The 27,793-nt window shown below is 41.1% G+C and overlaps 3 protein-coding genes across 6 annotated transcripts in view; all 3 read right to left on the bottom strand.

Moving 5' to 3' along the window:
- LOC127556769 (zinc finger protein 665-like) overlaps positions 1-27,793 on the bottom strand; it is a 572,139-nt gene that overhangs the window by 62,389 nt on the left and 481,957 nt on the right. The gene's annotated exons all lie outside the window — the stretch shown is intronic.
- The window catches only part of LOC127556748 (zinc finger protein ZFP2-like), a 605,234-nt gene that overhangs the window by 185,282 nt on the left and 392,159 nt on the right, over positions 1-27,793 (bottom strand). The window lies entirely within an intron of this gene.
- On the bottom strand, positions 436-15,871 carry LOC127556770 (zinc finger protein 665-like). The gene is made up of 4 exons (XM_051990190.1): positions 15,780-15,871; positions 14,772-14,912; positions 10,853-10,979; positions 436-6,792 (listed from the first exon to the last, which is right to left on the bottom strand). The coding sequence occupies exons 2-4, from the start codon at positions 14,802-14,804 to the stop codon at positions 5,207-5,209; spliced, it is 1,746 nt and encodes a 581-aa protein (XP_051846150.1). The 5' UTR covers positions 14,805-14,912; positions 15,780-15,871; the 3' UTR covers positions 436-5,206.

The following is a 27,793-nucleotide window of genomic DNA, read 5'->3' as shown; positions in this document are numbered from 1 at the left end:
GTTCTCTAAATCCCAAAGGCCCAACTCTTGCGTAGGAAGAGAAAGGGAAGGCATCCTTGTTCCATTTAAGTCAGTCTTCAGGGACCAAGGCCTGGCCAAAGCAGGGAGCCTGGAGACAAAAGGCCCCTCGTTCCCAGAGATCTCCAGATCAGGTGAGAATAGTCCCTCTTTCAGCATCCACCAATGTGGCCATTTCCACTGACATGGAGGATGGTCTCTGAGGCTTTGAGGCTATCTCTTACCTGTGACTTATTTATCTCAAATATTGCTATAAAATATTCACTACTCGTTCCTGTTCCCTAGTGTATCTGAGGCATTTTTTTTTTCTCTTGAGCACTAACTCCCCCATCCCCACTCCCCCCATTACTGCCCTCTGTGAGTGTTTATAGATTCTCCCAGCCTGGAATTAACAGAATGAATATACACTCATGGGAATATAGCTTCCAACTACACTTTAATTGTGATTTTATAATAAAGCTATAGCTAAAAAAAAAAAGTTGTAGCTGTTTGTCCTCTCTTGTTTCCCACCAACGCTTAATTAGCATTTAAGTACTTCTTGTAAAGGTGATGGCGGCTTTGAATTCTTTTTTAGGAGGATATCTGCTTGTATAACAGGTCTCTAGGAAAATTTAATTTAAGAGTTTATTATTATTGACTTGTACTCTTTTTTTTTTCTGGGTTAGATTTCTGTGATCTGAATGTAAGTATAGACTCCACAAAACAATTGGAGAAAAGGTCAAGCGGGGATGGGGCCTTCTGTGTTTGGGTTATTTATTCTTGTGTTTTACAGTTTTTACTTATTATTAGCACTTTTTTTTTTTTTTTTTTACTGACAAACACCTGGTCAGATGGCAGATGCCCTTTCTTAGACCATAATAAAACTCGTTTTCCTTTTTTTCACTCTGAAAGTCTGTTTTGTGGTCCATAAGTCTCACACATCCCTCATTACAAGTGAAAGGGAAAACCTCCAAACTCATTAGTCCCTGTTCATGGACATGTCTTTGTCTCTTCTTGAAGGTTCCTCCCACCCCTAAATTCCTATTCTCCCTCCTGCATTTCTTGTAGCCAAGCTCTCCTCTATAGCAATTGAAAGTTGAAGAAAACCCCTTCATGTGAGTCTTGTCTGCACTGGGCTGGAGCAGAGCCCTGATGGCTGTCCTCAGAGCGTAAACTGCCCTTCTGCTCTTAGGTACCAACTCTGCCTCAGTCTTCCCAGGCCTCTATGAATCCTTCCCATTTACCATTCCTTAGGTCATATCAATAAGCATTAGAAAATGGCTGCTCTGTGCCCAGCACCGTTCCAGGTCTTGAGAGTCAGACAATGTTATAAGGCAAGCTCTCACGGTTTATAATAAATATTATTTATAATTATAATCTAGGAACACTCATATTGTTCAGAAGTTCAATAAGAAAGCTAAAAGTCAAATATGCATTATAGATAAGATATAAATCATGATTTAAGAAACCAAAATGATGAAAAAATGAAAGAACATTAGTTCAAAGTAATAGAGCTTCTGAAAAGAGGAATCATATCAGAATGTGCTAGAAATGGGAGAGTATCAAACACCAAGTACATTGGCCAAGTACATAGTAGCAGGTTGGAAAAATAGATGGAAAAATATGCAGGGATTTACAGATATGGCCATTCTGTCTGCCTCTTTGCTCATTCTGTTAACTGTTGAATGCCAATGACCCTGAGTTCTAGGGACCATTTCCGTTAATTTATTCCTCATAAATAATCTCACAATGTTGGTCTTGCAAATTAGTTCTACCTCCAGCCCCAGTTAATAAAATAGTACATAACTCTATCATAGTCACTCATTTATGTATAATGAAACAGGAACATGAGGAATAGGAGCCATTATTAGCAAGTGAAAGCAATCTTAAAGAAAATACAGAAGTTGTTTTGGTCATGACACATCATACCTAGTGTCATCTTGGGCTTCAATAAAATGAGAGCTCTTCTTCAGTAGGCTGGAAGCAATCAAAGCAGACCAGACTGTGAATAATACCCCCTTTTTTCCTTTGCAAGTTGATCAATCAATTAATATACATCTATTAAGCACTATTATGTGCCAGACACAGTGCTAAGCACTATGGAGAAAGCCAAAGTCTATCCATTACCAACATAGTCTACCGAAGAAGACAATGACAAAAACAGCCATGTATGAACAAGCTCTATACAGGGAATCAATAAAGTCTTGAGAATGGTCAAGGAAGAACTTTTAAGGAAAAACTGGTTGAGCTTGAATGGAGGCTGGGGTCAGTATAATTCTGTCGCCACACTCCCAATGAGAAAAATCACCAGGTGGGAAAAGTTGTGATAGGGAGCTCAAAAGAATACATTTTCAATATTTCAATTCTCTTCCCAGTGATTACTATCTCTTAAGAATATTCTTCATGTTTCATCTAAATAAGACAACTTCAGCTTTTCAGGAAATTACCTAGGATCTTGTTTTTCTTTGCTCTCTCTCAGTGATGACTGGGAATGTTTTCCCTTCCTCTCCCCAGAATACCCAGGGTTTGCTGGCTTTTCACAAACTCTTTCTAGAATTTTTTTAACATACCTCTGGGGACACTTCTGGTTAGCAGGAATTTCACATCACCCTCCCTCTTTTGCCTCCACAGATTCTCAAACCTTAATGGGAGAATACAGCTCTTCTCCTTGATTCCATAGGGAGAAGCATTTCATAGTAAGATATTTTTCCAGTTTTTATTTTCCCAACATGATTGTCAGTTCAAATGGAAATTCTTTTTCGTCTTTCTTGAGGCTCTTACAGATTGCTCATTCTGATGCTCATAGAGGTCATGTGAGTGTGAGCCGTCCTTTTTCAGTTTCCTCTACTTAGTTGATGAGACTTGGAAATTTAATACTTTATGACGTGGACCACTAAGGGTAGCAAGATTATTTGAATACCATGATAATTGCTCCATGGGTTATATTTTCCTCTAAACCAGTCTCCTAAAGGAAAAGGGTTGAGGATTACCAATTCAGAGTCACCAAGTGGCTTCAAAAAACCACTGAGAAATGACAATTTAAACACTAAACTACTGCAGAAAGCAGGTGTCTGAAATTCATTTTCTTGAAGTCTCTTTAATGTGCACACTGTTATTTGAACTGGTCTTAAATCAGGAAACAGGCAACTCTCCTCCAGTTCCCCAATTACTGGAATCAATCGCATAATATTCCAGGGAAGTCTCTAACATTTTCCTGTCCATCCTTGTTGGAAGCAGGAGACAATTTAGACAATTACACAGATGAGGGCAGAAGAAACAAAGGTAATTTTTTTTTTAGATATACCAACAATACCTGTAGTTCCTTGACTCCACCCTAATCTCCAACATCTGGACTGATCTTAACTGCTTTTTATCAAGGACAGGCTTCCTAGTGGCAAGAAACCCTCTGTCACACTGCATTATACAATAACTGGAATGATTATTTTTATTAAGGTTTTTTATTTTCAAACTATGTGTATGGATAATTTTCAGCATTCACCTCTACAAAACCTTGTGTTCTAAAAGTTTTCCGTCCCTTGCCTCAGCCCCTCAGCAAGTTATCCAATACATGTTAAATGTGCAATTCTTCTATACATATTTCCATAGTTATTTTGCTGCACACACAAAAAAACCAGATGAAAAAGGAAAAAGATGAGAGAAAAACCAAAATGCTCAGGGTGGGGGGGAAATGAGCTTGATTTTCACTGGGTTGGAGGCTGGGGCAGTCACCTCTTTCTGCTATCCTCCAGCAAGGCCTGGGTATGTGGTGATGACCCCTGGCCACTAGGGATGAACAGACAAGACTCCAATACTGACATCATACTTGGTGGAGTTGAAAGGAGCTTAGTGGACTCTACAGGAAGAGAGCTTCTAGGCTCCAGCTCTAGCCCTACCAAGGCCGATGACCAGACCCTCAGGGAGCTCAGTGCTCTTTTCCAGAGGCAGCTGTATGTGCCAAAGACAGGCTCCTCCACAAGATCCAGAGCCCTGAGCTCATAATGTCACACTTTCTGGCTTTCAGCAGCTGCAGGAGGGAAAATGTCCTGGGTCCAAATCTTCATGCAGGAGTCTGTCAAATCTCAGCCAGTCAAAGCCAGGAAGAGTTTGGCTCCTGGAAGGATGTCAGCTTCAAACATGGGCACTGGGTGGGTCCCACCATCCCCAGAGTTGATCACAACCCCAGGGGTACGGCCAGAAGCAAGAACGCAGCTAGGCTGGATGATAGTGAATGAGGCAGGGGGCTGAAGGTTTCAAACTTAATCTGTGTAATCCTTTCTTTCCTTTGGGGTCAGGGGGCTTCTGTGAGCAGCTTGGGAGCTCTTTGGTAGTCTCATAGAATACAATATAGAAAGCATGGGCCCAGCTCTCCATGACCCTCCAGTTGGTGACTACTCCATGTTCAGTCAGATATTTCAGGCTCAGAACTGCCCCCTGGCTCTCAGGCTAATCACCTACTGAGCCTTCTTCCCAGCCCTCACCACCATCACACACCGATGTCCAGGGTACCCACAGTGGAAGGAAAGACATGCCGAAGGGCACTCCATCCTGCATGTTCTCTGCCAGTAGAATAGAGTTTTCTTTGTGCGGCCATTAAGTATTTGGTAGTGAGCTTGGCCGTGGGCCCCTGCCTTTGCTGAAAGCCTTTCCAGTGTGGATTGTCTCATATACATACAGGTGGGAATTCTTTGTGAAATCATTTCATGTTTATTATCACAATGCTTCTCCTTGTGAGTATTCTCTGATGTTTATCAATCGTGGATTTATACCTCAGTGCCTTTCCACATTAATTTCATTTATAAGATTTCTATCCAAGGGGGATTCTCTGATGTGCAGCTGGAAAGGACCTTGGTGTGAAATCCTTTCCTCACTGACAACATTCAAAGTGTTTCTCTGTAGTGTGGGTTTTTTGAAGTTCAACAAGATTTCACTTCTGTGCAAAAGCCTTTCCACATTGAATACTTTCAAAAGGTTTCTTTCCAATGTAAGTTCTCTATTGTCTAGCAATATAGGCACTGTATGTAAAAGCCTTTCCACATTCATTACATTCAAATGGTTTCTCTCCTATGGATTCTTTGATGTTTGCTAAGATCTCCCTTGCATGTGAAACACTTTCCACATTGATTACACTTATAAGACTTTTCTCCTCTGTGGTTTCTGATGTAAAAAAAGAATAACTCTCTTTATGAAAGTCTTTCCACATTGATTAAATTTATGAGGTTTTCTCTCCTGTGTGGATTCTCTGATGTGTTGTAAGATTCCCCTTTAGTGAAAAAGCTTTCTCACACTGATTACATTTATAAGGTTTCTCTCCAGTATGGATTCTCTGATGTGAAGAAAGACTTGAAGCCTGGGTGAAAGCCTTTCCACATTGGTTACATTTATAAGGTTTTTCTCCAGTGTGGGTTCTCTGATGTAAAGCAAGACTGGCACTCCATGTGAAAGTCTTTCCACATTGATTACACTTGTAAGGCTTTTCGCCTGTGTGGATTCTCTGATGTTTAGCAAGATTGGCACCCCATGTGAAAGCCTTTCCACATTGATTACATTTATAAGGTTTCTCTCCAGTGTGGATTCTTTGATGTTCAGCAAGATTGGCACCCCGTGTGAAAGCCTTTCCACATTGATTACATTTATAAGGTTTCTCTCCAGTGTGGACTCGATGATGTAAAGACAGACCTGCAGCCTGGGTGAAAGCCTTTCCACACTGAATACATTTATAAGGTTTCTCTCCATTGTGGATTCTCTCATGTAAAGCAAAACTGTCTTTAGCTATGAAAGCCTTTCCACAGTGATTACATTTATAAGGTTTTTCTACAGTGTGGATTTTCTGATGTAAAGCAAGACTACAACTCTGTTTGAAAGCCTTTTCACAGTAACTACATTTATAAGGCTTTTCTCCTCCATGGACTCTCTGATGTTCTGCAAGCTTATGATTACATATGAAAACTTTTCCACATTGATTACATATATAAGTCTCTCTAGTGTGGATTCTCTGATGCTCACTAAGAGTGGAACTAGATGCAAAAGGCTTTCCACAGTGATTACTTTCAAAAGGTCTCTCGCCAGTGTGGAACCTCTCAGGTACAGCTAGAAAGAATTGCTGTGTGAAGCCTCTCTCACCTTCATTACATTTATAAAACTCTCCAGGATGAAAGTTCTGAGATCTATCAAGGTCTGAGTTCAAACTATAGGCTTCCCCACACTCACCAAATAAAGGTTTTTTCATTCTAGGATCAACTGAATATTGATAAGGAAGAGATGAATGATGGGATGACATTGCTTGACATTCACTATATTCATCAGGTTGCTTTCTTATGTGAATTTCCTGCTGAGTAATGAGCTGAGATGTCTGACTCAAGGCCTTTCCACCTTGACTATCCACACAAAACATTTCCTCATCATCATTTTCCTGATGTCTAGTGAGGTCTGAACTCTCACTGAAGGCCATTTTCCATTGATTATCTGGATTTATTATTATTTCAGCAGGCTTCTCCTGCGAATCAAAGAGCTCTACCTGTTCAGGAAAACATTTCTGATATTCACTATCCAGAAGCCAGTTCTTCCCTGGATTCATTTTGTTATAGTGATTTAGATAAGAAGACTGCCTGAATCTCTTTCTACTTTCATCCAATTCACAGTCAGACTTTATGTTATCTACTTCAATGTTAGAGGCATGGATTTCCCTCAAAGTCAAGGCACAGGGACCATCCTTCATGAATCCTTGCAGGTCACGTTCTTCCACAAAAAACCCCAGCTTTCTCGTCTTCTCATTCCTTCCAACGTTGGGGTCTACATCTGAAAAAGAAACGAACCATCAAACACAGGGAAAAAAAATATATACAAAGATAATTAAAAGCAAAAGCAATGATGACTTGAGACTTAGGTAGCTCATGCCCTTTTCCTTACTAAGCTCAATAGAATAAAACTTCACGGATATAGTCTTGTAGCAAAAAATGGCATTTAATAGACTTTGTCTCTGTAAGGAGAAGAGACTTACAGGATGTGAAAGTGACCTAGGAGATGGACACAGTAGAGTACTGGTCCTTCAACAGAAAGAGCAGGCACAGGGCAAGATAACAGCCAGATTCAATATCAACAGATTAAAGTGATTCTCCATGGGAGAAGAGTTTGATTCTAACTTGGAGGCAACAGGGTTTGCAATATTTCAGCTGAAAAGACTAAGCAGCTTTCAGAGATTTGTCATACTGTACCCTAGTTACTCATCTGGGACAGAACACTTGGAAATATCCAAACTGGTCTGACGCAAATGGTGGGGAAATTCAGATGGTACGGTTTTTGTGGACTGCATTTACAATGCCTGAAAGTTATTTATGGGCCAAAGGCCTAATCAGATGAAGCTGAAGTACTCAGTGCTGATGGAGCCACATTGATCAAAGTCACCAACAGGATCCTGGAGAGATGGATTGAACACCTTTGTAGCACTCTGAGGAGACCATGGGTGTTAGGATCCTTACAAGGTGCTAACTAAGTAGAATTGAGGAGACAGTGGTTAAATCTAGTTTAGCATTGATTTAATCCTACAACAAATGATGGTTTCCTAGTGATATAACGATTTGTGTATGCTCAGTGTGGGATATGTAAAGAGGAGCTGTCGGGGCCAGGAAGGACAAGCAAACTAGAAGCTCTCAGAGGAGGAGACAGCTTCATTCCATCTTCCACCTTTGTGTTGGCTAGAGGTTGAAGATGGCAGAGGCAAAGGACTAGTGGCAGGAGCTCTCGGAACCAAGGAGAGAGATAGGCCTCTAAGAAAGGTAACTGGGTCCCAGGAAGGACACAAGACTTAAAAGGAAACAATAAAGGATTTGGATTTTAACTCCTGGCTGCACTTCAGGTCATCATTGAACTTAAAAGTAACCTGCTCCCAGAGAACATTAAATTCTAGAGAAGAACATTACACATGGACATTATGGAATATTATTGTTCTGTAAGGAACGACCAGCAGGATGAATACAGAGAGGACTGGCGAGACTTACATGAACTGATGCTGAGTGAAATGAGCAGAACCAGGAGATCATTGTATACCTCAACAACGATACTGTTTGAGGATGTATTCTGATGGAAGTGGACCTCTTTGATAAAGAGAGCCTTAATTGATCAAGATGGACAGAAGCAGCTATACCCAGAGAAAGAACACTGGAAATGAATATAAACTGCTTGCATTTATGTTTTTCCTCCCGGGTTATTTATACCTTCTGAATTCAATTCTCCCTGTGCAACAAGAAAACTGTTTGGTTCTGCACACATATATTGTATCTAGGATATACTGCAACCCATTCAACATGTAAAGGACTCTTGCCATCTGGGGGAGGGAGTGGAGGGAGGGAGGGGAAAAATCGGAACAGAAATGAATGCAAGGGATAATGCTGTAAAAAATTACCCTGGCATGCGTTCTAGCAATAAAAAATTATAAAAAAAAAAAAAAAAAAAAAAAAAGAACATTACACATGGGTATTACCACCTCACACCAATCATATCACCTAAGAAGTCAGGAAAAGATAATGAGGAATGTGAGAATGGATGAGGGAAAGTGGGACGCTAATTCACTGTTGGGGGAATTGTTACCAGATTCAATCATTTTGGAGAACAATGTGGGATTAGGTCCAAAGGGATATAAAACTCTGCATATCCCATGAGTCAGAAGTACCCCACTAGATCTGAATACCAAAGATATCAAAACTGACAGAAAAAACCCATATGTACAAAAATAACTGTAGAACCTCTTTTTGTGTGGGAAAGAAAAAGAAAACGAATAGATGCTCATCAATAGAGGAATGGCCAAAGAAACACAGAACTGTCTAAAGAAATAAACTCTTGTCAAAAACAGATTTGGCAAAATGGAAAAAGAAAACAACTCCCTGAAAAACAGAATTAGTGAAGTGGAAAAGAGAACAATCCCCTAAGAAGTGGAAATCGTGAAATAGGAAAAAAAATCCAATGAACACAAGTCATTTAAAAGTTCAATTGGCCAAAAAGAGATAAAAAAGGTAACTGAAGAAAGAAATTCACTAAAAAGTAGATTTGAACAAATCCAAGTGAATGACTCAATAAGACATCAAGAATCAGTCAAACACAAACCCAAAGACCCCAGCCTTTGGGATAAGAATTCATTATTTGACAAAAATTGCTGGGAAAATTGGAAATTACTGTGGCAGAAAGTAGGCATTGACCCATACTTAACACCAAACACAAAGATAAGGTCAAAATGGGTTCATGATCTAGGCATAAAGAATGAGATTATAAATAAATTAGAAGAACATAGGATCATTTACCTCTCAGACCTGGGGAGAAGGAAGGAATTTGTGAGCAAAGAAGAACTAGAGGTCATTACTGATCACAAAATAGAAAATTTTGATTAAGTTAAAAAACTTTTGTACAAATAAAATGAATGTGGACAGGATTGGAAGAGAAGCAATGAACTGGGAAAAGATTTTTACACCTAAAGTTCTGATAAAGGCCTCATTTCCTAAATATAAAGAGAACTGATTCTAATTTATTAGAAATCAAGCCATTCTCCAATTGATAAATAGTCAGAAGATATGAACAGACAATTTTTAGATGAAGAAATTAAAACTATTTCTAGTCATATGAAAAGGTGTTCCAACTCATTATTAATCAGAGAAATGCAAATTAAGACAACTCTGACATAGCACTACACACCTGTCAGATTGGCTAAGATGACGGGAAAAGATAATGATGAATGTGGGAGGGGATGTGGGAAAACTGGGCCACTGATGTATTGTTGGTAGAGTTGTGAATAGATCCAACCATTCTGGAGGTCAATTTGGAACTATACCCAAAAATTATCAAACTGAGCATACTCTTTGATCCAGCAGTGTTACTATTGGGCTTATATTTCAAAGACATATTAAAAAAAGGGAAAGGGACCCACATGTGCAAAAATATTTGTGGCAGCCCTTTTTATAGTGGCTAGAAACTGGAAACTGAAGGGATGCCCACCAATTGGAAAATGGCTGAATAAATTGTGGTATATGAATGTTATGGAACATTATTGTTCTGTAAGAAATGACCAGGAGGATGAATACAGAGAGACTTGGAGAGACATACAGCAACTGATGCTAAGTGAAATGAGCAAAACCAGGAGATCATTATAGACTTCAACAATACTACATAATGATCAATTCTGATGGAAGTGGCTCTCATCAACGAGAGGATCCAAATCAGTTGCGATTGATCTGTAATGAACAGAACCAGGTACACCCAGAGAAAGAATGCGGGGAAATGATTTCAGACCACAACATAGCATTTCCATGCTTTCTGTTACTGTTTGATTGCACTTTTTTCCTTTTCAAGTTATTTTTACCGTCTTTGTAAATCCGATCTTTCCTGTGTAACAAGATAATTGTATAAATATGTATACATATATTGTATTTAACATATATTTTAACATATTTAACATGTATAGGACTACCTGCCATCTAGGGGAGAGAGTGGGGGGAAGGAGGGAAAAAGTTGGAACAGAAGGTTTTGCAAGGATCACTGTTGAAAAATTACCCATGAATATGTTTTGTATATAAAAAGCTATAATAAAAAAAATTTTAAAAAAAAGGTATTACAAAAAAAAAAATCAATCAAATAGAAATCATGGTTTCCTGGCAATGACCCCTGATCATCTATGGCTCCATCTGTTGAACTAGAAGCAAATGATTCATTTTAAAAAGGCTACAAGGAAAGAAAAAAGTGGATGCAGAGCTGGAGCACCCAGAGGACCTAGTACCTAAGGCTGAGATGCACCAGAGTGTGCATCCATTCTCTCCTGCTTATGCTATATTTGGCCTGAAACTAAAATCAAGAAAAGACAGGAAATGGTCCTTACCCAGGGACAGCAGATTCTGGACATTCTCCAGCGTGACCTCCTTGTACAGCTCCTTCTGAGAAGGATCCATGATCTCCCACTCCTCCTCAGTGAAGTCCACCATCACATCCTTGAAGGTCACCAATTCCTAAACCATCAAAAGGCACAAGATTTTGAGCTGAGATGTCAGAACCTATCTGGTCCAACCTTCATCTATCCAGAGGAGGAAACTGACCCAGAGTTGGAATTTGTCTACCAAAATACACATGACCTTTATGACTGTCACAGCCAACACTTTGCAACCAGGCATTCAGAGCCCAATGGGATACTGAGAAATGCCTCTTCTGTTTGAAGTAAAACACCTTGGAATACTAAAAGATTTCTTACTGTACAATGCTTGTCTTGATGAAAGGAGGGAAAATGTTGATGAAGTATCAGTGAAGTAAGAGAATGTGTGTAAGAGAAAGAGAGAAGAGGAAGGAAAAATTCTTCCCCATCAGAAGTAGCATAAGTGATATGTTAAGGAAATTCCATGAAGAGATTGGGAGAAGTTGGCAAGGACTTTGTATTCTTGGGTCAACAGAACCTGAACATTCATCACTGAGCAAAGAAGAAAGAAAAAAAAATTTGGTAAATTTCCTAAAAGCATAAAATATTTCTAACTAAATATTTAGAAAAATATTTCTAAAGCAAAAAAAGATTCCTAGAGACATATTACTCCCAGTATGTCCATGACAGTGTATTATGAGACTGCTTCCAGCCGCATAAGCATTCTCTATTCTTACACTGAGGGGCTGATATGACACTGGGCAGGATGGGTCATAGACACAGGCATAGATGGGTCTGCTGTCTTTGTTGTACACTTGGCCTGACTTGTTAATGGAATGGATTCATTTATTTCAAAACTGAATTAGTGAAAAAGAAGAGCATCTCTATGGGGAAAGGAGCGTTTCTTTCCTTTCTTAAAATGTAATATTTTATCAGCTGGGATTGGAGAATGAGCAAATACATAAGAAAGACATATATAGTTTATTTCTGTAAAAGAAATGATTTCAACATCATGTAAGAACCCTAGAATAATGGGGATCAGAAATCAAGAGAATGAGTAAAAAGCCAGCTTGATAGCTATCATACAAGAGATACATATATCCTTCTGCATATAGGAACTTTGCTTGGGAAATGCACTTGGCAGATGGTGCTTTTCTATTTCATTTCCTTTTAAGTTCCAGCAGAATGGGAGGATTGGCTTTTTTAGAAGTTCTCTTTGGTGGGAGCAATTCTCTTCCTTGCACATAAAAATCTCTTCACTTTTTTTCTCATTTTGATTTTCTTGAAAATATGTGACTCATCTACTTCTCATGTATCTTCCTTTCTCTCTAGTAAGCTGTTACTATTACTATTAATTTTAAAGTAAAATCAACTTAATTGCATGTATAAATTAGTAAACATTATTTAATAAATATTATAGAAATGTAACTCTTCATTTCTCAAAATCTAGATTCCAAGAGGAGCTGCTTTCCTAAAGACATCATTGGATCAGGTTCAAGAAACTATTTTTAAATGATCATCTAGCAGAAAAGAATCATTAGAATAATAATCCAATAAATTCCATAAACTTATTCACAATCAAATAAAATCCATTGAGTTGAAAGCAGTCCTAGATATTGTAGGAAAGAAAATCATTTAACTACCTAACAACATGACACTGTAGACTGATTGCACTCAGAAAGCAGAACAGTCATTCTGATCCAAAACATGTTACCTTGATCCCCAATTTTTAAAGCATTTTCCATGAAGGGATGATGTACTCATAGAAAGTCAAACATCACAGTATCCTTAGAGAACACTTGGGACTTTCAATGAAACCTTATGATTTAGTTTAGGACAAACTCCGTTCCATAAAACTAGATCAAAAGAGGGGGATGACTTGTCTTCCAGAATCTCAATTTCCCCAAGAGCCATTTCTACTAGTAGAAAAGAGTCTATTGTTAAACTCTGACCTTGGCCATGAGTATGAGTGGAGAAAGAGAAGGATCCTGGGGGCTCAGGAAAGAGGGAAAATTGATCCCTTGGACCCTCTCAGGAAGGTCTTTGCTCACAGAAGTCACAAGAGCCTCTGCTCTTTCCTCATGTCCCACTTTTCTGGGCAAATTGCCTGGGACTTCTCTTCCTGGCAGAAGCTCTGAGGGGAAGAAGCTCCCCCTTTTCCTTCAGGTAACTGTCTCCTAGAAATGTGGGCTGTGCTTGCCCTCCCCAGGTAGGTGGGAGCCGGGAGATCAGAGGTCGGGGGCCAACCTGTGCTCTCCCTGACACCCCTTCATAGAACCAGAAGTGGTCTTGGGGGCCCCCTCCATGCCATGACTTCTGCTTCTCTCAGCTCTCAGTCCCCCCACAGGCCCTGCTCTCCTGACTGGGGAGACTTCTCAATGGCACAAAATCTCTCCATCTCCCAATGCTGTTTTTGGTCCTTTTGATGTCTCCCCCTCCTAATCTGTTTCCTCCTTGAACTCTGGGACACACAATCACACCATTTGCTCTCATGTCCCAACATATGTCACTGAGGCATGATGAAAATCTAGGAAACGGGCTCTTTTTTCCCCCCAATGAGGCAACTGGGGTTAAGTGATTTGCCCAGGGTCACACAGCTAGGAAGTGTCAAGGGTCAAATTTGAACTCAGGTCCTCCTGACTTCAGGGTTGATGTTCTACACCTAGAAATGGGCTTTTTAAATGTGAATTTTTTAAGCAGGTTTTAAGTAAGTCCACTTGATTCTACACTGGCTCTGTTAGATATCAATACACTCAAAGTCCCTTTCAATAAGTTCCTTCTGCCAATCCCTTTAAGAATACTTGTGGACTCACTTTTAGGGTCATGATTATGCTTCATAAAGCACTTGGCAAATACTGAGTCACTGTGGGACGACTCAAGCAGCTCCGACTGTCCTTGACCTGGTGTGTGGAACTATGGGGAAAACCTCTGCAACAGACTTTCTAACTCCAAATGCACGGACCAACATCTTTTGTTCTTTTCTGAATAATGTCCCTGTTCCTTTCTCGGGCCCTAAACATAACTCACCCAGAACTTCTTTGTGAGTCTTCGTACAAGACAAAACCTAACGGAGGCAAAGGAGAAGCTTTGAGGCTCAGGAGGAGAGTCTGTGTCTGACCCCCGTGGCCGTGTGAGCCACACGTCCCTCCCCCTCCCCTGGAAAACGTCACCCTCCTGAGTGGACACATAACTGACAGCTTAGTCTCTGGCCGGGTCCTCCTCTCCCTGTCTCAGGGCGTCCCCAGCAAGAACCCCGACACTTCTCACAATGAGGTTAAAGGAGATCCTATTTCCAGGGCTCCCGGCCCATGGCAGATGCCACAGAACCAGCCCCCAAAGCCGGGCCAGGCTTCTCCCACCTTCTTCCCCTCCTCCTCCTGGACCCCGGGCTCTGGCTGAGCCTTGACAAGACCCTCCATCCCATAACCGGCTCTTCTCTCCTGCTGGGAATGTCCTCCCTCCCCCCTGGGCCTCCCGGCCTCCTTCCCGTCTCAGGGAAAGTTTCACCTTCTGAAAAAAGAGCCTTTCCAGGTCCCCAAACTTCCTTCTGAGAAGTCTGCACCGTACGGGGTTTGTGTGGACGTTTGTTCCAAACTGGACTGAGAGCTCAGGGAGGGCAGGGACCCTTAGCTTGTAACCTCCCTTTGTCCCCTCCCCCCGGGGGTGGGCACAGTGCTTGGCACCCGGGAGCCACGTTCTCAGGGCTCATTGATGGGACCCGAGACCTGGGAGCCGCCTGAGGGGGCAGGAAATGGGCAGCGCCAGGGGGGTGATTCCTGCCCTGCTGCCGGCCCTGCCGGGGCCCCTCCCTCTGACAGGAGGAAGCTCCCTGGGCTCCCTTGGGCGCCTCCTGGGCTGAGGCTGCTCACTTCTGGGCAGGGACCGCACTCACCTGGGACAAGGGGCTCTGGCTGCCAGCATCCATGTCTCTGGTTCTGGGCTTGGATCCTCTGCCAGCTGGTCTGGGGAGGGAGAGGGGCCTCGGGGAGGGAGGCCGGAGTCTCAGGCTTCTCTGCCCAGGCTGGATGCGGACCTGGCCACAATGAGAGAGAGCTCTGAGGGCAGGGAGGTGGGGGGCGGCTGCTCCCCAGGAGGAGGAGGAGACATCTCAGCTCAGAGGAGGAAGCAGAGAGATGTCACCTGTGGGGGCAGGGAGACCCTCCCAGGACCCCCAGCACGGGACACTAGGATCTCCTGCACACTGTAGGGAGGGGCCCTGAGAGCATGAGCCCATGTGGTCATTCCTCGGAATCCCTGGAAGGCCAGTGTGACGCTGACCCTGCCTGCCTCAGTTTCTCCACCTGTAACATGGAGCCCCCACCTGCCAAAGGCCCCAGAAACCCACAGACGTCCCAAGATCACCAGGATGGCACCGAGTCAAGGAGCAGAGCTGGATGGGAGCCCCAGTCCCCCTCCCCCTCCCGCCAAGGGACCCTCCCCCTCCCCCTTCCCCCGGGTTCTCCCGACAAACAGAAGGACTGGGCAACGTTCGCACTAAGAGCTGCATGTAGGGGGCGCTTCCTGCATCCCAGGCCCTGTATTTAGTGCTTTACACAAGGGATCTCATGGGGGAAGGGGCTGCTCTCAGCCCTTTTTTGCACTGTAGGAAACTGAGGCAAACGACGTGAGACTACAGAATCCTCCCCCCCCCCAAAGTGTGCAAAGGGCCCCTGGCAACTGGCGAGGGGACCGCGCGATACTGGGGGCTCGTGGGGGAGGGGTCAGTTGGGTTCCGCAAGAAACACTCCGCAGGGCCCGCCCCCCCTCCCCCCCAGCCGCAGGGATGCACAAGCCCGCCCCGCCCCCATCTCAGCCCGAGCAGGGAAATCACTGACAGCTAAGGCCCCACGCACACCCGCGCCCACGCGCACACGCAGCTCCGTTACCCGCCCCCACTCACAGCTACCGCACTTTTGCTCCCCTCTCCTGCACGCGCACCCCCGCACTCGGGGCCTGCACATCAACTGTGCGGACTCTGCCACAAGACCGGCCCCCAACTGGTGAGGAAGAGGAGGAGCCTTACCGAGGGAGGCGGAAGTCCCAGGCCGCGCCTGCGCACAGCTGCCCTCCTGCCCTCCTGCCCTCTCCCCGCTCTGTCCCACTGAAGTAAGAACAAAAATAAACCTGGGACCCGAGAAGCGGCGCCTGCACCCCTGGGCACTCCCAGCATGCCCCGCGGCTCAGCCCCCAGGGACAGCTGCGGGGTGACGTCACCGGGAGACATCCTACCTGTCTGGGGCCGGAGGCTGGGGCCGAAGCTCCCCAAGGAGCCGCCTCCTCTCTGGGGCATCTCCAGCCTCCTGTGGCGGTGCCCTAACAGCGACGGGGGCCCCGGGCCGGGGAGTTCCGGTCCCAGCCTGCAAGCGAGTTGGCAAAACGGAAAAGTGTCGGGAATGACTCCCGTCCGTCAGGGCTGCAGCGTCGGCCGCGTCCCCTGCCCTGAGAGGGCGTCTTACCGGGAGGGGGGATCCTGCTGCCATGTCACCCCGGGATGTCACCACCCTTCGGGTTCCGCTCCTCTCTGCAGCTCACATGGAAATGGACTGGCCAGGGGTTATTTGGCTAAAGGAAAGTTAGTATTTTGTGACACGGATCACTGAGAGCAGCAAGATTACTTGAAAACCCTGATTAAAGCTCCCTGGGTTAGATTTTCCCCTAAATCGGCCTCCTAAAGGAAAGGGTGAAGGATTATCAATTGGGAGTCACCAAGTGGTTCAAGGAAAGGCCTGAGAAAGGCAATCTGAACACTCTCACATTCATTTTCTTGAAGTCTCCTTACTGTGCACACTGTTATTTGAACTGGTCTTAAATCAGGAAATGGGGAACTCTCCTCCAGTCCCCAAGTACTGTCCCCAATCCCATAATATTCCAGGGAAGACTCTAAAGGTTTCCTGTCCATTGTTGTTGGAGGCAGAAGGCAACTGAGGCTTGGACAATTACATAGAATAGGGCAGAAGATACAAAGGGATCTTTTTTTTTTTTTTTTTTTTTTTTAAGCTAGGCTCACATCATTTCCATGTACAACAACACCTGCACCTTCTCCATCCCATCCTCCTCTCTGGCATCTGGACTGTTAAGTAGCTGCTTTTTATCAAGCAGAACAGGCTTCTTAGAGGCAGGAAACCCTTGGTCATACTGCATTATTCAGTATCTGGAAAGATTATTTTTTTTATTAATTCAGGTTTTTGATTTTCCAAAGATATGTATGGATCATTTTGAGCATTCACCCTTACAAAACCTAGTGTTCTAAATGTTTTCCCTCCCTGCCCCAGCCCCTCAGCAAGTAATCCAATATGTGTAAAATGTGCATTCTTCCATACATGCTCTCACATTTATTTTGCTGCACAAGAAAAATCAGATCAAAAAGGGGGAAAAATGAGAAAAAAAAAACAAGAAAAAGAGTGAAAATACAATGTTGTTATCCACGCTCAGTTCCCACAAGCCTCTCTCTGTCTGGGGTCAGATGACGCTCTCTGTCACAAGACCACTGGAACTGGCCTGAATCGTCTCACTGTTGAAGAGAGCTATGGCCATCAGAAGGATTATTTTTAAAATGTACAATTAAAATCCTCAAGCTGAATTGTACAAGTCACAGGGTCCCCCTCCAAAAATCTGGCCCATCTGATCTCTTCTGGGGGAAAGGGGACAAATTTATTCTGTCATGAGTTTTGTAAATACAAAACGCCAAAACCAGGAGTCCATTTAGAACCAAGGGTGCTTCAGCAGGCCCCGCTTCCTGATCCCCTTCTACTGGAAAGAGCAGGAAAGGCAGGGAGGGATTTGTGCTCAGGTAGGAGAAGGAGCTTGATTTTCACTGGGTTGGGGGCTGGGGTGGTCATCCCTTTGTGCTTCCCTCCAGCTAGTCCTGGGTATGGGGTTATAACCCCCGGCCACCTGAGACGGGCAGACAAGCCTCCCATACTGACATCACACCTGGTGGAGATGAAGGGAGCTTGGTGGACTCCACAGGCAGAGAGCTGCTGGGCTCCAGCTCTAGCCCTGCCAAGGCCGATGACCTGACCCAAGGGAGCTTGGTGCAGCTGCATGTGGCAAAGGCCAGCTCCTGCACAAAATCCGGGGCCCTGAGCCCAACTTATGATGTCACACCCTCTAGCTCTCAGTAGCTGCAGGAGGGAAAATGTCTTCAATCCAAATCTTCATGCCAAAGTCTGTCAGCCAATCAGAGCCAGGAAGAGTTTGGCTCCTGCAAGGATGTCAGCTTCAAACATGGGCACTGGGTGGGTCCCATCATTCTCAGAGTTGATCACAACCCCAGGGGTACGGCCAGAGGCAGGGAGGCAGCCAGGCTGGATGGCAGGGAATGGAGCAGGGGGCTGAAGGCCTCAAACATAATCTGTGTCATCCTTTCTTTGCTTTGAGGTCAGGGGGCTTCTGTGAGCAGCACAGGGGGCTCTTTGGTGGTCTTGTGGAATATAGTATAGAAAGCATGGCCCTGGCTCTCCTGGCCCCTCCAGTTGGTGACTACTCCATGCCCAGGGGGGTATTTCAGAGTCAGAACTCCTCCCTGGATCTCAGCCTAATCCCCCCACTGAGCCTTCTTTCCAGGCCTTACTCCCCATCACCTGATGTCCGGGGTGCCCACAGTGGAAGCAAAGACATGCTCAGGGGCACTATCTCCTGCACATGCCGACTCTGCCCACTCTAGAGCCAGTGTCAGCAGTTGGAAAGCAATATCCTCATCCATGGGGAGCACGCAAGGGCCAAGTTAAAACCCTGGAGGGAGAAGTGGAAGGCACCTCCAGGGAGGGAGGAGGCAAGGGCAATTCTGGAGAAAGGGCTCTGGGCTCTCTTGAGATTCTGGAAGGGCGCCTTGAAGAAAGCCTGGCATGTGGGAAATGCTATAGAAAAGCTCTGTGCTGCTATCTCCTGAGTGACTGTCAGTACTCTCTATAAGAGTCCCTTCTCATGCCTTTGGGAGGACCATTTCTTTTTCAATTACTGTTCCTCAGGAGTTAAGCTGGGTCCCCAGAGCACTCCACCCCCCACAACAGCCATTTCTAATTTTTGCCAGGATGCTTTTTGCTATTTGCAACAGAGAGTAGTTCTTAGTTATGTACTGGCTTTCAAAAGAGGTCTTTGGATTAAGTGAACACGAGCTTACTGTACCCATCTAAGTTGGTACTTTACACACCCAGGAAAAGATAATGAAGAATGTTGGAAAAGAAGAGAGGAAAATGGGACACTAATACATTGTTGCTGGAGTTGTGACCATGTCCACCCATTCTGGAGAGCAATTTGGCATTAGGCACAAAGGGACATAAAACTCTGCATATCCTGTGATTCAAGAGTAACCTCATTCGGTTTGAATACCAAAGAAATCATAAATGAAGGGAAATGATCCACATGTGCAAAAATATGTGTAGAATCTCTTTTTGTGTGGCAAAGAATTGAAAAATGAGCAGATGACCATCAATTGAGTAATGGTCAAAGAAACACAGAAATTATCTGAAAAAACTCCTTTCAAAAGAATATTGGTTATATACCTCAACAATGATACTGTTTGAGGATGTATCCTGATGGACGTGGATCTCTTCGATAAAGAGAGCTTTAATTGATCAAAGATGGGCAGAAGCAGCTACACCCAGAGAAAGAACACTGGGAAATGAATATAAACTGCTTGCATTTTTGTTTTTCTTCCCGGTTTATTTCTACCTTCTGAATTCAATTCTCCCGGTGCAACAAGAAAACTGTTCAGTTCTGCACACGTATATTGTATCTAGGATATACTGTAACCTATTCAACATGTAAAGGACTCCTTGCCATCTAGGGGAAGGGGTGGAGAGAGGGAGGGGAAAATCGGGACAGAAGTGAATGCAAGGGATAATGCTGTAAAAAATTACCCTGGCATGGGTTCTATCAATAAAAAGTTATTTTTTAAAAAAAAGAGTATTGGTGAAATAGAATACAGAATAACATCCACAAAGTCAAATGGGGGAAAAAAATTAACAAGTCACTTTAAAGTTCAATAGGCCAAATTTAAAAGGGAGATAACAAAGCTAACTGAAGAAAATTATTCACTAAAATTTTGAATTGAACAAATGGAAGAGAATGACTCAATGAGACATCAAAAATAAGTCAAACACAAAAACTGCTGGGAAAATTTGAAATTAATATGGCAGAACTAGGCATCGACCCACACTTAACACCAATACACCAAGATAATATCAAAATGACTTCATGACCTAGGCATAAAGAATGAGATTATAAATAAATTAGAAGAACATGGGATAGTTGACCTCTCAGACCTGTGGAAGAGGAAGGAATTTATGACCAAAGAAGAACTAGAGATCATTTTGATCACACAATAGAAAATTTTGATTGTATCAAATTGAAAAGTTTTTGTACAAACAAAACTAATGCAGACATGATTAGAAGGGAAGCAATAAGCTATGAAAAGATTTTCACAGTCAAAGGTTCTGATAAAGGCCTCATCTCCAAAATATATAGAGTTGTCTCTAATTTATAAGAAATCAAGTCAATTTCCAATGGATGGATGGTCAAAGGATATGAGCAGACAATTTTCAGATAAAGAAATAGAAAGTATTTCTAGTCATATGAAAAGATGCTCCAAGTCATTATTAATCAGAGAAATGCAAATTAAGACAACTCTGAGATATCACTACACACCTGTCAGATGGGCTAGAATGACGGAGAAAGATAATGCGGAATGTTGAAGGGGATTTGGGAAAACTGGGACACTAATACATTGTTAGTGGAATTGTGAATACATCCAGCCATTTTGGAGAGTGATTTAGAACTATGACCAAAACGTTATCAAACTGTGCATATCCTTTGATCCAGCAGTGCTACTAGTGGGCTTATATCCCAAAGAGATCTTAAAGAAGGGAAAGGGACCTGTATGTGCAAGAGTATTTGTGGCAGCCTTCTTTGTAGTCGCTGGAAATTGGAAACTGGAAACTGAGTGGATGCCCATCAGTTGGAAAATGGCTGAATAAATTGTGGTATATGAATGTTATGGAATATTATTGTTCTGTAAAAAATGACCAGCCAAATGATTTCAGAGAGGCCTGGAGAGGCTTACATGAACTGATGCTGAGTGAAATGTGCAGAACCAGGAGATTATTATATACTTCAACAACAATACTATATGATGATCAATTCTGATGGATATGTCCCTCTTCAACAATGAGACAAACCAAATCCTTGTTTCAAGTTCAGAGTTCTGGCCCATACCTTTCCCGGTTCTTTTGTTTTAGAACATAAGGTGGTCACTCTCCCTGGCTTCTCAAGGATGTGAGAACCCCAAAAAGGTCATCACATCTTTCCTGATACCTCAAAAAAGGGGTGAAAACACCATAAAAGGAGATGATCACTCCTTCCCTGATGTCTCAGGAAGGGAGATGAAAACACTAAAGCAAAATGAGAAATCATGTCAGATTAGTGGGTTTCTGAAGGGTCTCACTTGAAACAAGTATACATAAATCCATCAATATGGGAGGCATTACACATAATTACATAAATTACATAAGCACATAATAACACAGGCTTGTAGTGATGAAACAAATAACGTGAATCAACATGAGGAATTATACATGTCCATAAGTCCTAGAAATAGTCCAAAAGAAATCTATTGTCCATTACTTCATGTGTGTAGGGAATCCAATGATTCCTGCAGATTTTGATGACCTGTATCAGTCGTATCATATCTCAGAGAATCCAATGATTCCTGTGAATTTTTAACTTCTGTAACAGTCTCATTATCAACCATGCTCTTTCAGTGTCAGATGTTTCTTAGGTCTTCTCTTTTGCTTTGAGGATTTTCTCTTTTTCTGTCTCTCTCCAATGGACAAGGCAAATATGACTTGTTGGCATCTATCTGATACCTTCTCCATCTGTAGAGATACAAGCAAACCCTTTCTGCCAAAAAGTTAACCTATCTGGTCCTTTCTATTTACCACTTTCTAAATCTCTCCTCATCATTTGGTAATTACATTGAAACTGCTCACACTGGACACTACCCTTTTATTAATTTAAAAAGCCTATATTCTACCCAATTGTAATCCCTTTCTTCCATCTGATTGCTTTTTGGCTGATTGATCATATTAGAGTATTGAAGTTCTAAAGATTCTCCGGGTGTAACCTCAACTGCCATCATGCCCCACCTGTTTTTTGGTTGAGGTTTTGGAGCTTAGCCCTATCTCTCATTTCCCTGGGTCAAACTACATTTTGAGGCCAAGTGGAAACCCCAGTTGCATTTTGGTTTTAAGTCTTACCCTGTCTTCTCACTTTATCTCTATGCCTACATTGGGCTTTCAGATGTGCAACTTTTCCACATTGAAAACATCAACGAATTTCTCTGGAAGTCCTTTGCCAAGAGGGACCCTGTCTTCCCATAATTTGCATCATAGCCTAGGTATAATGAGCATTTGTGCCTACTGTGGCACAGCATCTTATGATCTCCTTGTGTACAGCATCCTTGTGTAGCCAACATATAATTCTTCTACAAACCTCATTAGTATTTTCCTTAGCCAGTTGTCTTATTATAATTCTTGTAGCTTCATTTTCTGCAGTGGTTCTTGTGACATCTGCAGATGTCCCACAAAATCAGCAAAGAGTTCATTGGGATCTTGTTCTATTTTTGTGAAGGCTTCCCCTCCATCTTTTCCTGGGAGAAAGCCCCATCCTTGGATTGCAGCAGTAGCAATTTGCTCATATGCTATCAAAGGGTAATCAATCTGTGCTAAAGTGTCTGCATAGTGACTTTTACCTTCTAGTTGGTCAAAGGTGATTTGTATATTAACTCCAGTTTGTTTATTGCATTGGGCTTGTATTCTGCATAGTTCACTATACTCCACAAGCCACAACAAGTTTTGTCTAGGTTCTAAACATGTCCTTGCTATAGATTTCCAATCACTAGGGGTTAAAATTTCATAAACCAAATTCTCCAATATCATCTTAACATAAGATGATGTAGCTCCATAAAGAGTGCAACCCTTTTTCAAATCTTTGATTTTTTCCAAATCAAAAGGAGTGTATCTTCTCCTTTGTTGACCTGAAGAGTCAAATTCTTCAATCACAGGATATGCTTCTATTAAATCAGATATATCCTGTCCTTTTTTTTTTTTTTTTGCTTTAACTAATGCCTTTTATAATCTTGTCATAGGCTACTTCATAGGTGGTGCTGATGGTGTCACTGCCCCTCCCTCTCCTCCTTATCCCTCCACCTATGAAGGGTTAATTGAGGAGGGAGGGTCATGAAATAGGGAATGCCCTAATGGCTCCTGCTGTGAAGCACCACATTCCTTAATTTCATCAGAATTGTACTTAACTCCATTCTTGTCTAATTCTTCATCCTTTTCACCTAGTTTATCTGGATCCTCCCCTTCCTGCTCTTTCTTCTTTTTTTTTTTATTCTAATACTTATATAATTTCTTAAACTTATATGTATAAAGTGTTTCTTTAGAAATTGAGTCAGGTCGATTATCATTGTAGCATTCACATAGTTACTCTCCTACTAATTTCCACTTATCTATATCTAATTCTTTTTCCTCTGAGAACCAAGGAGATGTGGATTGTATTGTTTTTAAAAAGTTCAATGATCTGCTCCCAAATTACAATTAAACCTTGGTTTCTTATAAGTTTAACCAAGCTTTCAACACATTTTCCTTGAAGAGGAAAAGAAGACTGTTTTCTAAACATCTGTCCCATTTTAGTTGAAGCGCTAGTTTGGCCCTTTACAAAGTTTCATTCTTGTACTCATCCTAATTTCTGGGTCACAGATGAAGGTTCTTGGTCCCATGTTTGGATGCCAAAATGTAATGTTCTCTGGTTTGGTTTCTTGGGGATCTTGTTGGGCAGCTTTCTGGAGAGTCTTTCAGTCTGGCCTTGGTCTTAGTGGGAGAAGTGCAAGAGTCCAGGCCAGTCACCAGGAGCCTGACTGAAGGTGAAATGACTTTCTGTCTCCTTGGCTCCGAAAGCTTCTAGTGCACATGTCCTCTGTGGCTCTCAGTCCCTGTTTATATATTCTACACTAAGTATAAACCAATCATTATATCACTAGGAAACAATTATTTTTTGTAAGATTAAATCAATCATACTGAACCATGCTAAACTAGATATCCTTTGTCTCATCAATTTCAGTTAATACCTTGTAAGCATCCTTGTTTCAAGTTCAAAGTTCTGTCCAATAACACACTAGTCCAAAAAAAAATTATATTCAAGGTATTAACAGAGGAGGAAATGGAATATCTATTTAATTTCATTGTTCAAAAAAATTAAACACACCCTAAATGAATTTCTTAAAGAAAAAGTATGAGCACCAGATGGATTCACATGAACATTCTACCAAACACTTAAAATGTCACCTACTTCCAATATTAAATAAATTATTTTGAAATAATAGGCAAAGAAGGGATACTACTAAACTCCTAGGTATTGATACTTAAAACAGAAAGAATAAATCATGAGAAAGAAAATTATAAAACAATTTTAGTAAAGATATAAATGCAAATTTTTAAAATGTGACCTAGGAGATTACAGTATATTGCAAAGATTAGATAATATGATCAATTGGAATTTGTAGCAGGAATGCAGGGCTGGAGTTATAGAAGGAAAATTATTTACATAATTGATTATACTTCTAATACTAAAGAAAAAATTCCTTAGGATTACAGCAATAGTTGAAGCAAAAACTTACGGTAAAATACAACACTCAATTCTATTAAAAAGCACTTGGAAGTATAAGCATAAATGGATTTTTTCTCCTCAAATCGAAAAAAGCAAAGTTACCTAAAGCCATCAGTAAGTATTACTGGTAATGGCCAAAAGCCAGAATCCTTTCTAGTAAAATCACATGAGAAGTAGGGATTCTACTGTAACTAATAGTATTCAATATTGTATTGGAAATCCTAGCAAGAATAATAAGACACTGAAAGAAACCGTTTCTTTTTGAAGACTATGTGTTGATATGTTAGGAATATTGAAAAGACTCAACTAAAGTTAGTTTAAACATTTAATAATTTTAGCAAAAATAAGGATACAAAGTAAACCCCCATAAAACACCAGCATTTCTCTATATTATCAACACAGTCCTGCCAGAAAAAATAATAAGATAATAGATAGGATAAATTTCCTGAAAACACCTGAAGAGCTAATCCATGAAGTACAAGAATGAAAAAAAAAACTTTATAGAAATAAAATTATATTTAAATAACTCAAGAAATATTAATTGTTCATGGGTAGACAGAGCTTGTGCAGCAAAATGACAATTTTATGTAAGCTAATTTATAGATTCCCTAAAATTCCAGTTAAATTACCAGAAAACTATTTTACTGAACTCAAAAGAATAATAGCAAAATTCATCTATAGATGAAAATGCTGTAGAAAAATTCTCATAAAGATCTCATGTCTCAAATATACTAAGACCTAAGGAAAATCTTTCAGAATACCAGATATCTTTTCCTAATTGATAAATGGCCAAAAGATATAAATGGGCAGTTTCCCAATGGAGAAATCCAATTTATAGTCATGTGGGAAAATGCTCTAAATCATTAACACTAGTTAAAAGCAAACTTGAGATCATTTTACACTATCAGATTGGCTAATATAATTGAAAGGGAATGTGACAAATATTGGAGGGGATGTGGAAAAATTGGGATCCAAACTCGTTATTGTTGGTGTAATTTTGATCTGATCAAGCAATTTAGAAGAGTAAACTGTAATTATGGCCAAAGAGTTATGAAACTGCCCATGCGCTTTGACTCAACAATGCCACCATTAGACCTATTTCCCAAGATCATTAGGGGATAAGGAAAAGAGCTCTATATTCTAAAATATTTATAACAAATCTTTTTCTGGTTGCGCAAAATTAGAAATTAAAGAAGTGTCTCTTAAACTAGGGAATGGTAGAACAAGTTGTGGTATATGATTGTGATGGAGCTCTACTGTGCTAGAAGAAATGTTGAGCTCATTAGTTTGGGGAAAATCATGGAAAGGCTTGAATGAAATAACAGACAGTGAAATAAGCAGAATCAAGAGAATGCTGTATAAAATAGTAGGAATGTTTTAAGAGCATCATATGTGTGTAACAGTGTTGGAATCTTTACAAACTGTTAAATCATTAGAGTTGATAGAGACAATAATTATCTAATTTAGCATGGTTCAATATCACTGATCTGATCTTACAAGGAGATGTTTTGGGCCAGAACCTGAAATAAGGTACTAAGTAGAACTAATTGATACAATGCTTGTGTTCACACCTTTAGAGAGCTCATATAAGCAAGAAGTATTTAAGTACTCATTGGAGTTTACACGTTTGGGAGATTTCAGGGTTTAGTATGAGATATCCAAATTCACACCTCCCTTGAAGTTCTTAGGGGCAGAGAGCCCTATGGGAGAAAACCCATAATCCCACTCTTTCAGGTATAAGAAGCGGACAGAGGCCCAGTCAAGAGAGTTCAGCTGAATTAGATTGAAGAGGAGCACTCTGGGACAGACACAGAGCACTCTGGGAGATTGAGAGCCAGAAGCCCTCTCTCAGGGGCAAGATAGATTCAACTTGGTGCTGACTAGAGGATGAAGAAAGCAGAGGCAGAAGCAAAGGACAAAGCTGCAAGAGCTCTTAGAACCAAGCAGAGAGATAGGGCTCTCTCAACTAACTGGGCTATTTTGGAAGGAGAAAATAAAAGGTTACATTTTTACCAGCTGGCTGCATTTTGGGTGATTATTACTTTCAACTGAAACTAAGGCTGCCTCCAGAAAACCTTCCTGAGAAACCTGCTCTCTCCCAGAGAGAACTATTATTTTAAAGAAGAACAAGAACTCCACATAACAGGATTCCTATTTGGGAAAGGGAGGGGTATAGGGAAGGAAAAAAGAAAATACAAAGAAATTTACATAACTTTCTTGTGTACTGAAAAGGAATATCAGGATTTTCATGTCACATTTATATATATATATACACATACTATATTATGGAAGTATTTCCATAATATTTGTTTCATTTCATGAATAAAAATTAAAATAATAATGTACTGATAATAATAATAATAAACCTTATCTTGTACAGCCTAATAGAAAATTAGGACAGTAGAACAGAATAGAAATAAAATACATTATGGCAAATTATTATAGAAATCTTGTGTTAAAAAATGTAAAGTGTTAAGTTTTTGTGATGATAACTAGAGAGCAGACTGGCAAAAATTGAACATAGACAAATATCTTGTACTATTACTAAGTAAGTCAATCTAGATATAAAAGGAGATATAAGAAATTTTTAAAAACTCAGAACACATTGACTATCAGACTCATGAATAACTTTAAAAATTTATGAATGGGACAGGGGGGAGCTAAATAATACAGTGAATAGAACACCAGCCCTGAAGTCAGGAAGATTTGAGTTCAAATTTGGCCTCAGAAACTTAACACTTCCTAGCTGTGTGACCCTGGGCAAGTCATTTAGTCCCAACTGCCTCAGCAAAAAAAGAAGAAAAAAAAAAGAATGAAGAAGAGATAGAGAGCATTAGAGGGTATAAAATGGATAATTTCAAATACATTTAGTTAAAAAGTTTTGTACCAAAAAATCCAATTTAGCCAAGATCACAAGAAAAGAAACATGTTTTTATATATAATTTCTAAGATAAAGATTCCATATTGCAAACATATAAAGAAATTTGTTAAATATATAAGAATATGAATCATCCTCTAATTGAAAAATACTCATAGAATAGAAAGAGGTAGTTTCTGATGAAGAAATCAAAATTATTTATGGCCACATGAGAAAATATTCTAATTCATTATTGATTAGGAAAATGCAAAGTAAAAACACCATTTTGATATCATTTTGGGGACACTAATATATTGTTACTGAAATTATAAACTAATCCATTCAATTTAGAGAACAATCTGGAATTATGACCAAAGATTTTTAAAACA

This window comes from Antechinus flavipes, chromosome 3 (genome assembly GCF_016432865.1).
Source record: "Antechinus flavipes isolate AdamAnt ecotype Samford, QLD, Australia chromosome 3, AdamAnt_v2, whole genome shotgun sequence".
NCBI classification, from domain to species: domain Eukaryota; kingdom Metazoa; phylum Chordata; class Mammalia; order Dasyuromorphia; family Dasyuridae; genus Antechinus; species Antechinus flavipes.
The sequence above is the reverse complement of the archived record's forward strand: the minus strand, read 5'-3'. Positions and strand labels throughout refer to the sequence as shown.

Bases quoted from the DNA above. Each gene is read 5' to 3' on its own strand.
- LOC127556770 (XM_051990190.1), bottom strand. From the start codon at position 14,804: ATGGATGCTGGCAGCCAGAGCCCCTTGTCCCAG. The intron at 10,980-14,771 runs GTGAGTGCGGTC...TTGATGGTTTAG, and splicing joins GCCAGAGCCCCTTGTCCCAG to GAATTGGTGACCTTCAAGGA. The intron at 6,793-10,852 runs GTAAGGACCATT...TTTCTTTTTCAG, and splicing joins CCAGAATCTGCTGTCCCTGG to ATGTAGACCCCAACGTTGGA.